The following is a 12,828-nucleotide window of genomic DNA, read 5'->3' as shown; positions in this document are numbered from 1 at the left end:
CACCATGCCCAGCCGATATTTTTTATTTCTTTTTTTTTCTTTGAGACGGAGTCTCACTCTGTCACCCAGGCTGGAGTGCAGCAGCGCCATCTGGGCTTACTGCAAGCTCCGCCTCCTGGATTCACACCATTCTCATGCCTCAGCATCCTGAGTAGCTGGGACTACAGGCATCCATTACCACACCTGGCTAATTTTTTGTATTTTTAGTGGAGATGGGGTTTCACTGTGTTAGCCAGGATAGTCTCAATCTCCTGATCTTGTGATCTGCCCACCTCAAACTTCCAAAGTGCTGGGATTATAGGTGTGAGCCACCGCACCTGGCCCAATGGTATTTTTTATTTCTGAATCAAAGTTACAAACTAATTTTAGCATAAATATTTCTGCATTATGGAGCATCTGTTAGACAGCAAGCACTGTCATGTTTGTTTGATATATTTATATACAAAAACATCCTCAAAACTTATGAAGTTTCCCTAGTACTTACCTGAACAAATTGACTAAATAAATAAATGTACTTATGTCAATTATTAGAAAATTTTTTAAAAATAACTAAATAAAAGTTGGCTTGGCTGGGTGCGGTGACTCACGCCTATAATCCCAGCACTTTGGAAGGCCAAGGTGAGCAGATCATTTGAGGTCAGGAGCTCGAGACCAGCCTTGCCAACATGATGATACCCTGTCTCTACTAAAAATACAAAAATTAGCCAGGCGTGGTGGCAGATGCCTGTAATCCCAGCTACTCAGGAGGCTGAGGGAGGAGAATCACTTGAACCCAGGAGGTGGAGGCTGCAATGAGCCAAGATTGTACCATTGCACTCCAGCCTGGGTGATAAGAGTGAAACTCCATCTTAAAAAAAAAAAAAAAAGTTGGCTTATATAAGTTTCTGCACTTAAAAGAACAAAATGGAATGTTCTAACACTAAATAAAACTTAATACACTAATGGAATTACCTTTGAAAATTATTTTGTGTGCACTAGTAAATTTCATAAAAACAATTACTATAATCACTGACCAGCTAGTATAATGAATACTTTATAATCTATAAAACAAAACGAAATAAGAATCAAGAAAATTATAGGTCTAGTATGAGTACCAGAAAAGTAAAAACAGAATTTGCATGAAGAGATTCTTAACTGTAAGCCATAAGAATTTACAGCAATAAATTTAATACATTTTAAAGGCTTATATTTTCTGGAAGATCTTTTGACAGTAATTGCACCTTTAATGCTTGTATTAGCTCTCTGATGTTAAAATGTGAGCAGTTATTAATGGCTTCGTCATATTCTTTATATTTGTAAAATTTGTCTAAAATATAATTTCCTGTGCACTACAGTGTGAGCATTAGTCAAAAGTTTTGCCACATTCTTCACACTTGTAGGAGTTTTCTCCAGTATAAAGTATCTTACCTACAATCAAGTGAGACAACCATTTAAAGGCTTTGTCATATTCTTCACATTTCTACGAGTTCTCACCAGCACTTTTTTTTTTTTTTTTTTTTTTTTTTTGAGACAGAGTCTCGTCCTGTTGCCCAGGCTGGAGTACAATGGCGTGATCTCGGCTCACTGCAACCTCCACCTCCCGGGTTCAAGCGATTCTCCTGCCTCAGCCTCCCAAGTAGCTGGGATTACAGGTGCCCACCACTACACCCGGCTAAATTTTTTGTATTTTTAGGAGAGACGTTGATTCATCATGTTAGTCAGGTTGGTCTCGAACTCCTGACCTCAGGTGATCTGCCCGCTTCGGCCTCCCAAAGTGCTGGGATTACAAGCGTAAGCCACCGCACCCGGCCACCAGCATTTCTTTTATGTTTAAAAAAGTCTGAGATTTCGTAAAAAGCATTGTCACATCTTTAAGGTTTGTGATTTCTCTTTAGTATGAATTATCTTATGTCTGTTAAGAATTGAGGACTTGTTAAAGGCTTTGCCACATTCTTCACATTTGTAAGGCTTCTCTCTACCATGAATTATCTTATGTTTATTAAGGGTTGAATATTGGTTAAAAGCTTTGCCACATTCTTCACATTTGTAGGGTTTCTCTTCAGTATGAATTATCTTATGTTTAGTGAGGGTTGAGGATTGGCTAAAACCTTTGCCACATTGTTTACATTTGTAAGGTCTTTCTCCAGTATGAATTATCTTATGTGTAGTAAGGGCTGAGGATTGGTTAAAGGCTTTGCCACATTCTTCACATTTGTAGGGTTTCTCTCCAGTATGAATTCTCTTATGTGTAGTAAGGTGTACAGATACTTTAAAAGCTTTGCCACATTCTTCACATTTGTAGGGTTTCTCTCCAGTGTGAATTCTCTTATGTGTAGTAATGTGTGAGGACTGGCTGAAGGCTTTGCCACATTCTTCACATTTGTAGAGTTTCTCTCCAGTATGAATTCTCTTATGTGTAGCAAGGTGTGAGGGCTGGTTAAAGGCTTTGCCACATTCTTCACATTTGTAGGGTTTCTCTCCAGTATGAATTCTCTTATGATTATTAAGGCTTGAGAACACATTAAAGGCTTTGCCACATTCTTTACATTTGTAGGGTTTCTCTCCAGTATGAATTCTCTTATGATTATTAAGGCTTGAGAACATATTAAAGGCTTTGCCACATTCTTCACATTTGTAGGGTTTCTCTCCAGTATGAATTCTCTTATGATTATTAAGGCTTGAGGACACATTAAAGGCTTTGCCACATTCTTCACATTTGTAGGGTTTCTCTCCAGTATGAATTCTCTTATGATTATTAAGCTTTGAGGGCACATTAAAGGCTTTGCCACATTCTTCACATTTGTAGCAATTCACTCTAGTATGATTTCTTTCATGTTTAGTTAGGTGTGAAAGCATGCAAAATGATTTGCCACATTCTTTACATTTGAAAGAATTATTTCCAGTATGTCTTATCTTATGGCTATTTGAACTTGAAAATTTATGAAAGACTTTTACATATTTATCACATTGAAATATTTTGCCCGGGGTAGTTGTCAAACATTGCTTAAGTTCATCATAACCTCCTTTGTGCATCTTACACTCATCCACACTTTCACAGCCTTTTCTTAATTGTAAATTGTCATTTCCATATTTTCCATAGCTTCTCAGTATTACTTTTTTGAAAGAATCTTTTATGCCCTGCTCTGGCCAAAGGTCTTGGACAAAATGAGAACACACAACTGAAAAAAACAGAAATAACAAATTACTTCACTTACTAGACTCAGATGGATATACTTTACAAATCTAAGCTATAAAATTATACAAACTACATAAGCAAGACGGCATAGCAAAATACCATAGGCCGTAATTACTTCATAGACATATAAATGTAACAAAAACATACAGACCAAAATACATTTGTGGAAAATGTATAAATGAGTTAAGTATGTGCAGTGCCACAAAGAGCCTCATAGAATGAAAAGTTTATTGCATCTACCCAAAACAGCTCTTCCTGCTCCCCAATATAGCAAAGAGCCTTTACAAGTAAATTGTAAGCTCCTGAATTCTTTTTTAAAAGACAAGTAAAATACTGGCACATACATCTTTATTTCTGTCTTTGAGGGGCTTTTCCAGACACTTGGTTTCTGTTTCCAATGACATAAAGTGCTAAAAGAACTGGTCATATACTTTGAAGTGACACTTTGAGTTTGCTGAGACTAAACGTAAATGTTACAGCAGCAGAGAAACTGCAGTACCACAGGCAGGGAACAGGTGTAGCAAGTGATGAATATAAAGAAACATGAATAAACTCCTTTAACTAGAAAGTAAAAACTAAATTCAGACAAGACACATCATAAGAACCTGTTTGATAGACTCCCAAAATCTCTAACCAAGACAATTGTTTTCAGACTATGCCATAAATTATGTAACAGGTAGCTTTTAATAATGTCCAAATCTCAAAGATTACAAGGTATACAAATTGATAGGGCACTACAATCCCATCAAATATATTATAAAGTTTTCAGAAAGAAATTATAAAAAAGATGTTTATATTAATTTTAAAAATTGAAAATAAATTGAATAATACTCAATGAGTGAAATGGAAACAGACAACTACAGAAAAACAGAAAAAGGAGGGTAACAAAAGTATGAAATATCAAAAAAACAGAAATTGTGGAGGTAAAAAATACAAAAAGAAATTATAACTAAAAAATTCTGGCCAGGCACAGTGGCTCATGTCTATAATCCCAGCACTTCAGGAGGCCAAGGTGGGCAGATCACGAGGTCAGGAGATAAAGACCATACTGTCTAACATGGTGAAACCTCATCTCTACTAAAAATACAAAAAATTAGCTGGGTGTGGTGGCAAGCACCTGTAGTCCCAGCTACTCAGGAGGCTGAGGCAGGAGAATTGCTTGAACCTGGGAGGTGGAAGTTGCAGTGAGCCAAGACCATGCCATTGCACTCCAGCCTGGGAGACAGAGCAAGACTCTGTCTCAAAAAACAAAAACAAACAAACAAAAACATTCTAAAAGAAAGATAAAATAAAAATGAAGAAGCTCAACAAACAAACTAGGAAACACACAAAGATAATTATAACAAACACATATATAAGCACACTTTTAAAAGTCACAGACAGACAAAAAGAGAATCTTGGAAACTGCAAGAAAAAAGTGATGTATCACTTACAAGCAGGCTTTCAGATAACCACTGAACTGTCAACAAAAATTTTGGAGGCCAGAAGAGAACTGTGTGATATAGTCAAAGTCCTGAAAAAATAGCTATCAAGTGAGAATAATACCATCAGCAAATCTGTCCTGCCAAAAATAAAACAAAAAAACCTTCCAAAGTAATCAAATTCTGAAAAAGTATATTGGCACTGCATGTGCCCTATGCATAAAAGATACTGAAAGCAGTTTCTTCCATTGAAAATAATATGATTCAAGAAAATAACAGGCCAGGTGTGGTGACTCACACCTGTAGTACCAGCACTTTGGGAGACCAAGGCAGATGGATCACCTTAGGTCAGGAGTTCAAGATCAGCCTGGCCAACATGGCAAAACCCCATCTCCACTAAAAATACAAAAATTAGACATGTGTGGTGGTGTGTGTCTATAATTCCAGCTATTCAGGAGGCTGAGGAAGGAGAATCACTTGAACCTGGGAGGTGGAGGTTGCAGTGAGCCAAGACTGCACCACTGTACTCCAGCCTGGGTGACAGAGAGAGACTCCATCTCAAAAAAAAAAAAGAAAATAACACATAATCATATAACAATACATTATTTTCTAGGAAAGATATGCACATACATAAAAATGAAATTTCCTACCATTGTTATAATGGTGCAGAAAACATTTGTAATTGTTCTATACAATTTAAAGAATTCCAGAGAATAATATACAAATAAAAAATTTGAGGAAGAATTTTTTTTTTTTTTGAGATGGAGTTTCAATCTTGTTGCCCAGGCTGGAGTGCAATGGCACAATCTCAGCTCACTGCGACCTCCGCCTTCTGGGTTCAAGCGATTCTCTTGCCTCAGCCTACAGAGTAGCTGGGATTACAGGCATGTGCCACCATGCCTGGGAACTTTCATATTTTTAGTAGAGACAGGGTTTCTCCATGTTGGTCAGGCTGGACTCGAACTCCCGACCTCAAGTGATCTGCCCACCTCAACCTCCCAAAGTGATGGGATTACAGGTGTAAACCACCAAGCACAGCCAAAGAAACATTTTTGTATTCAGCTGAAGTTCATTTTTTACTAGATTAAAATATATTCTTATATCTTTTAGAAGTTTTGTGTAATCCCCAAGGTACCACAAAGAATATATGTTTAGATGAACAAAACAAAATAAGAAGTAAAAGCATATTAATACAAAAATGAAACAGATACAAAAGAGGGCAGAAAGAGAGAAAATGAGGGACAAAGATATAAGAATCAAATAAAACAATAAAAAATTAAGTTTTTCTGTTTCAGAAAATTATTTAAATATATATACAATTAATTTTCCAATCAAAAGACATATTTTCAATAAAAGGATTTATTTAAAAAATCTTAAAACCCAAAATCCAGCTTACTTTCCTGCAAGAGTCAGCTGAGATTTAATGATTAAAAAAGACGGAAAGTGGCAAGACGGACATAGACATTCTATGCAGATATTAACCAAATGAGAGAAGAAGAGGTCAAAATAATATTACATAAGCTATATCTGAAGTCAAAAACTGTCATATTTTATAAAATGTATTCTAAGTCAAAACTATACGGAGACAAAGAAGGAAATTAACAATAATAGAGTCATTTACTGTAAACATAACAAATGTGTGTGTGTGTGTGTGTATCTCACATTTGGCTTTCAAATATATAAAGCAAATATTGACAGAATTAAAGAAACACATAGAGAGCAATATAATTATAATAGGATATTCTAATACCCCACTTTCTATAATAAAAATAAAACAAGATAGAATATTAGTAAGGAAAGAGAAAATCTGAAGAGAGTATAAAACATTTATTTCTAAAAGAAGTATAAAGAACACTCCTCAACAACATCAGGATACACACCCTTCTCAACAGTTCATATGGCCAGTTGCGATGACTCAAGCCTGTAATCCTAGCACTTTGGGAGGCCAAGGCAGGTGGATCACCTGAGGTTAGGAGTTCGAGACCAGCCTGGCCAACATGGTGAAACCCTGTCTCTACTAAAAATACAAAAATTAGCTGGGCATGGTTCAGGTGCCTTTAATTCCAGCTACTTGGGAGGCTGAGGCAGGTTCACCTGGGAGGAGGAGGTTGCACTGAGCCAAGATCAGGACATTGCACTCCAGCCTGGGAGACAGAGCAAGGCTCCGTCTCAAATAAATAAATAAATAAATAAATAAATAAATAAATACTCACACAATCTTACAAGATTCTCCTTGAAAAAAGTCTTAACAAATTTCTTAAAACAAAATTTTTATGCATTACTTTATATGACCAAAATGGAATGAGGGTATAAAACAATAATAGAAAAAAACCTGAAAACTTTATAAATATATAAAAATTAAACAGCACACTCTTGAGAATGCATCTATTCAAAAACTGAATATTTTGAAGATGTCCATGCTGCTCAATGTAATCTACAGATTTAATGATATTTAACTAAATTTCTAACTGCATTTTTGAAAAAATGTAAACAGCAATACCAAAAGTATATGCAATCTCAAGAGAAAATAAAATACTCAACAATCTTCAAAAAAAGAAACAATGTTGAAGGCATTACAGTTCCTGATTTCAAAACACATTACAAGCTACAGAATTAAAACAATTTACTATGAATATAAAGGTTAAAAAGTAGAATAATAAAAGAGAATGCAGCACATATATAAACTGTCATATATACGGTTATATAAAGAGCTATTTGCATATCTATAATTATTGCACTGTTTTTACTGAAAGCCAATAACTAAAAGCAATGCAAATTTCTGTCACCAAATCATTCAGTAGAAATAATTTGAAATATAAAAATACTGGAATATCACTCAGGATTTATAAGCAGAAAATATTCTTAACAACTATAAAGATAAAGCTTGATGATATTATGCAAAATGAAATGAGCCAGTCACACAAAGTCAGAGATAGAATGAGATATATGTAGCAGTTACACTGTTAAAAACAGAAAACAGAGTGGCATTTGAAAAGCACCAAGAAATGAAAAAAATTGGTAGCTGTTCAATGTGTCTTGAGATTTAGCTTTGTGAGATAAACACTCTAGGGATATGTTGCATAGCATTGTCAATACCATTAATATGACTAAACTGAATATTTTAAAACATTTGACTGTAAAGATTCTGTGTTTTTGACAAGTAAAAATGAACAATAATACCTAATAAAGTTCTGATAAGTTTTTAAATTATTGTCAAGTCCAAAATTTTTCCCCACACAGAAATAATATGGATTCACAAATAGATGCTAAAACTAGTAAAATGTTTATGACTGCTTACCTAGAAAAGATTAAACAACCATTCACAACAAACCTACACAAAAAATATACAGTCATAAAAGATACAGAGATAATATTTATACAGGGAAACAAACATAAAGATAACTATATTGGAAACAGATATATGAATGACTAATATTTGATCTTGCTCTATCCATTCTTAAATTGTACAGACTTTAATACTGTCATATAAAATTATAATATAAACTAAAACATCAAAACACAATTAACTGCTATGAGGTGGCATATTCTAAAATATATAACACAGAAACAAAATTGTAAAACAACACTAAACATGCAATGTAAAGCTTATTGGACAGTATAAAGTAGATCAATATATTTATGAAAGAAATCTTAAAAGAAGATTATAAAGAAAAAGTAATACAGAGATTACTTGAAGAAACAAAAACTGAGAACTTTACCAATTTTGATTTTATAAAAAAAATTCTAGCTGGGCGCAGTGGCTCACACCTGTAATCCCAGCACTTTGGAAGGCTGAAGGGGGCAGATCACCTGAGGTCAGGAGTTTGAGACCAGCCTGACCAACATGGAGAAACCCCATCATGACTAAAAATACAAAATTTTAGGTGGGCGTGGTGGCGAATGCCTGTAATCCCAGCTACTCCGCAGGAGAATCGCTTGAACCCAGGAGGCGGAGGTAGCAGTGAGCCCAGATTGCACCATTGCACTCCAGCCTAGGCAACAAGAGCAAAACTCCGTCTCAAAAAAAAAAGTCTAACAAGTAATACTTTATTCAAAATTATTTTACTTCAAAAACAAGACAAAAATAAAGACTTTCCAAAATGAAAAGTGACGGAGTTCATCACCACTAACACAGTCCTATAACAAATGCTACATGGTGACCAGGCACAGTGGCTCATGCCTGTAATCTGATAGCATTAGGAGGCTAAGACAGTCAGATAACTTGAGACCAGGAGTTCAAGATTAGTCTGAGCAACACAATGAGACTGCATATAAATAAAAAGAAATCCTAAAATGAGTCCATTATGTTGAAAAATAAAATCATGCTGGACAGCATCATGAAAATGTATATAGGCTGGGCGCGGTGGCTCACGCCTGTAATCCCAGCACTTTAGGGGGCTGAGGCAGGCAGATCACCTGACATCAGGAATTCAAGACAAGCCTGACCAACATGCTGAAACCCCGTCTCTACTAAAAATAGAAAAATTAGTTGGGTGTGGTGGCTCGTGCCTGTAATCTCAGCTACTCAGGAGGCTGAGGCAAGAGAATTCCTTGAACCCATGAGGCGGTGATTGCAGTGAGCCAAGATCGTGCCACTGCGCTCCAGCCTGGGCGACAGAGCAAGACTCCATCTCAAGAAAACATAGTAATAAAATAAATAAATAAATAAATAGCTCTCTGTTAAATGTAAATATAGAGACACATATAGAATTCTATTACAATGATGGTGCATAAAACCCCTAAACTTCTTCTGTAAATACAAAAAACAAGACTTAAATCTGCCTACATTTGTTAATAGATACACAATATAAGATAATATTTATAATATCAATAACAAACTGGAAAATATCAAGGTATAGGTTTTGTATTCAATTGAAGTTATGATATTAAAATGTATTGTTTTAACTTTAAGATGTTTTATGTAATCTCCATTTTTCAAAATGATCACATTATATTTCAGGATGACTGCATTGTATTTGTAGAAAGTATGTGAAACAGAATACAAAATAATCAAGGCATGTCACAACAAAATTAAACAAAAATTAAGGCAGTAAAACAGGAAATGAGAAAAAACATATCTACAAAAAACAATAATAAACTGTTAATAGTAACTTCATATCTCTAAGCAATTATTTTAAATATAAATTAAACAACTTAATAAAAAGAAATGTAGCTGGGCACGGTGGCTCATGCCTAATTCAGCTAGTGGGGAAGCTGAGACAGGAGAATCACTTGAACCCAGGAGGCAGAGGTTGCAGTTAGCCAAGATCATGCCATTGCACTCCAGCCTGGGCGGCAAGTGCAAAACTCCATCTCAGTAAAAAGAAAAAAATAAAAAGACCAAGCGCCTGTGATCCCAGCACTTTGGGAGGCCAAGGTGGGCAGATCACCTGATGTCAGGAGTTCGAGACTAGCCTGGCCTACATGGTGAAACCCCATCTCTACTAAAAATACAAAAATTAGCTGGGCATGGTGTCACGTGCCTGTAATCCCAGCTACTCGGGAGGCTGAGGCAGGAGAATCACTTGAACCCGGGAGGCGGAGGTTGCAGTGAGCCAAGATGGTGCCATTATACTCCAGCCTGGGCAACAAGAGCGAAACTCCATCTCAAAAAAAACCTCCAGTGCTATCTTTTATATAGTAATGTAAAATACAATCCTAAAATTTATATAAAACTTCAATAAACTTTGAATAGCCAAAGCAATCTTGACAAAAAAGAACAAACCAGGAGGATGTCATACTTAATATAATAATTCCAAACTGTATTTCAAGACTATACTAATAAAAACAGGATGAATTATGCAGAAAAATGAAAAAACAAATGGAACAGAAACCACTACTCTCACATATTTTAAACATGATAAAACAAGAAAACATGAAAAATAGTTTAACATAGGTTTTTGGTTTTTTTTTTACTTTTGAGACGGACTTTCATTCTTCTCACACAAGCTGGAGTGCAATGGCACGACATCAGCTCACTGTCACCTCTGCTTCCTTAATTCAAGCCATTCTCCTGACTCAGCCTCCCAAATAGCTGGGATTACAGGAGTGCGCCACCATGACCAACAAATTTTTGTATTTTTGGTAGAGAAGGGGTTTCACCATGTTGGCCAGGCTGGTCTCGAACTCCTGACCTCAGGTGATCCACCCGCCTCGGCCTCCCAAAGTGCTGGGTTTACTGGCGTGAGACATTTGCCCAGCCTAACAGAGTTTTATAAAATTATGCAGATATTTATAGTTCCTCTGAAAATATGAAAAAGTAGATTGTGCAGTCCCTTATATGCCATGAAGAAGACTTTGGCTGTCACTATAAACTTCAAGGAAGATCACAAAAGGGAAAGTAGAATCCTTAGAGAATTTAATAGCATAATGCAGAAGATGCCCCTATGTGAGAGTAAAATTTTTTAAACTCTCAGGCTTTCCTGAAACTATTTTCTTTGGAACACAGCTTCCCAAAATCTATTTTAAGGACTGGCTTTCTCCTTGACCTTTGGACCTCTTATCTGTGTTGTCCATTGTGTTCACTCTCACCTACCTGGGGGCTTGGCTACCATCTTGTGTCTCTTCATATTCCAGGGCTCTTTTCCTTGCTCCAGACAGGTGATTAAATCTGGCTTAGACACACCAACACCTGTTTTATTAAAAATAAATAACATGTATGTTCCTCATATTCTTCAAATAATGTGCTCAGTAAAGAGAACATAATAGAATATTCTAGTATATTAATCCCAAAACACTAATTTATAACAGTAATTTCTAAATATTTAGAAAATGGGCTGGGTGCGGTGACTCATGCCTGTAATCCCAGCACTTTGGGAGGCCAAGGAGGGTGGATCACTTGAGGTCAGAAGTTCGAGACCAGGCTGGCCAACATGGTGAAACCCCATCTCTACTAAAAATACAAAAATTAGCTGGGCTTGGTGGCACACGCCTGTACTCCCAGCGACTCAGAAAGCTGAGGCTGGAGAATCTCTTGAACCTGGGAGGTGAGGATTGCAGTGAGCCAAAATCGCACCATTGTACTCCAGCCTGGGCAATAGCAACATTCCATCTCATAAATAAATAAATAAATAAAATAATTTCACTACTCAGTACCACTGAATCAAAAGCTGGTGGTGACAATTAGATGTTAAGGTGTGGGCAACAATATTTTATGTCACTAAATTTTGAAATGATCACTAATGTAGAGTAAAAACTACAGGTCTGCTCAGGAATGTGAAAAGTTCAGATCAAGGTGAATTTCAAGATGTTTATCTTGAAGAAATTCTTTTCTACACTGACAAATTCCCAAGATTTTCTTCAAAACAGTGATATGAAACTCACTTATGCAAAGCATCAGTTACCAAAAAACATTCTACAACACCAAAAAAAGAAACATTTACAGTATCTGAGGATTGTGTATTGAAGTTATTCTCACCCAGGAAGACCAGGTTTCTGTAGTTCTCTAACATCACATCCCTATATAAATTCTGCTGTGCAGTGTCCAGGAATTGCCACTCCTCCAGAGAAAATTTTATTGCCACATCTGTGAATGTCAATGGTCCCTGAAAAAAAAAAAACACACACACACATACACACACATTTACCGGGTGGCCAAGGGCAGAATTTTTAATTTGACTGAAGGTGAAATGAGAGAGTAAAGAGAACAGGTTCTGACTTATAGGAATGACTGAAATCCTCCAATAATTTTTTTTTTTTTTTAAGACAGTCTTGCACTTGTTGCCCAGGCTGGAGTACAATGGTGCGATTTCGGCTGACTGCAACCTCTGCCTCCTGGGTTCAAGTGATTCTCTTGCCTCAGCCTCCCAAGTAGCTGGGATTACAAGACACCCGCCACCACGCCCAGCTAATTTTTGTATTTTTAGTAGAGATGGGGTTTCACCATATTGGCCAGGCTGGTCTCGAACTCCTGACCTCGGATGATCCATCCGCCTTGGCCTCCCAAAGTGCTGGGATTACAGGCGTGAGACACCACGCCTGGCCGAAAATAATTTTCAACACAGAAATATTCTCTTATGTATTCTCTAACTCTGAAAAAAGAGTGGAATAAGATCCACAACATCAGTGTATATATACTTTTCTGGATAATAAAGTATAAAATTAAAGGCATTAACAAAAGCATGTATATTTTTGAGTGCTATATTAAAATCATAGAGAATGAGTTCTGTGTATTTTTGACATGGAAAAGACATGTTGAGTTAGAAGGTACCTAGCAAATTTTAATGTGTACAA

The 12,828-nt window shown here is 36.3% G+C and overlaps 1 protein-coding gene across 3 annotated transcripts in view; it reads right to left on the bottom strand.

The window, feature by feature from the left end:
• Nucleotides 1-1,127: 1,127 nt before the first annotated feature.
• The window catches only part of ZNF723 (zinc finger protein 723), a 31,745-nt gene continuing 20,044 nt past the window's right edge, over nt 1,128-12,828 (bottom strand). For 2 of the 3 annotated variants that reach the window (XM_054465202.2, XM_054465203.2), the window contains exons 2-4: nt 12,014-12,140; nt 11,132-11,227; nt 1,128-3,158 (exon numbers count right to left, since the gene is read on the bottom strand). In XM_054465202.2, coding sequence (XP_054321177.1) covers nt 1,843-3,158; nt 11,132-11,227; nt 12,014-12,140 — 1,539 coding nt within the window. In that variant the 3' untranslated portion in view covers nt 1,128-1,842. The remainder of the gene's footprint in view (nt 3,159-11,131; nt 11,228-12,013; nt 12,141-12,828) is intronic. The other variant, XM_054465204.2, reaches the window with a different exon arrangement.

The sequence above is a fragment of the Pongo pygmaeus genome, chromosome 20 (genome assembly GCF_028885625.2).
Source record: "Pongo pygmaeus isolate AG05252 chromosome 20, NHGRI_mPonPyg2-v2.0_pri, whole genome shotgun sequence".
Taxonomy (NCBI): Eukaryota; Metazoa; Chordata; class Mammalia; order Primates; family Hominidae; genus Pongo; species Pongo pygmaeus.
Note: the sequence above shows the minus strand (reverse complement) of the source record. Positions and strands in the feature narration are given on the sequence as shown.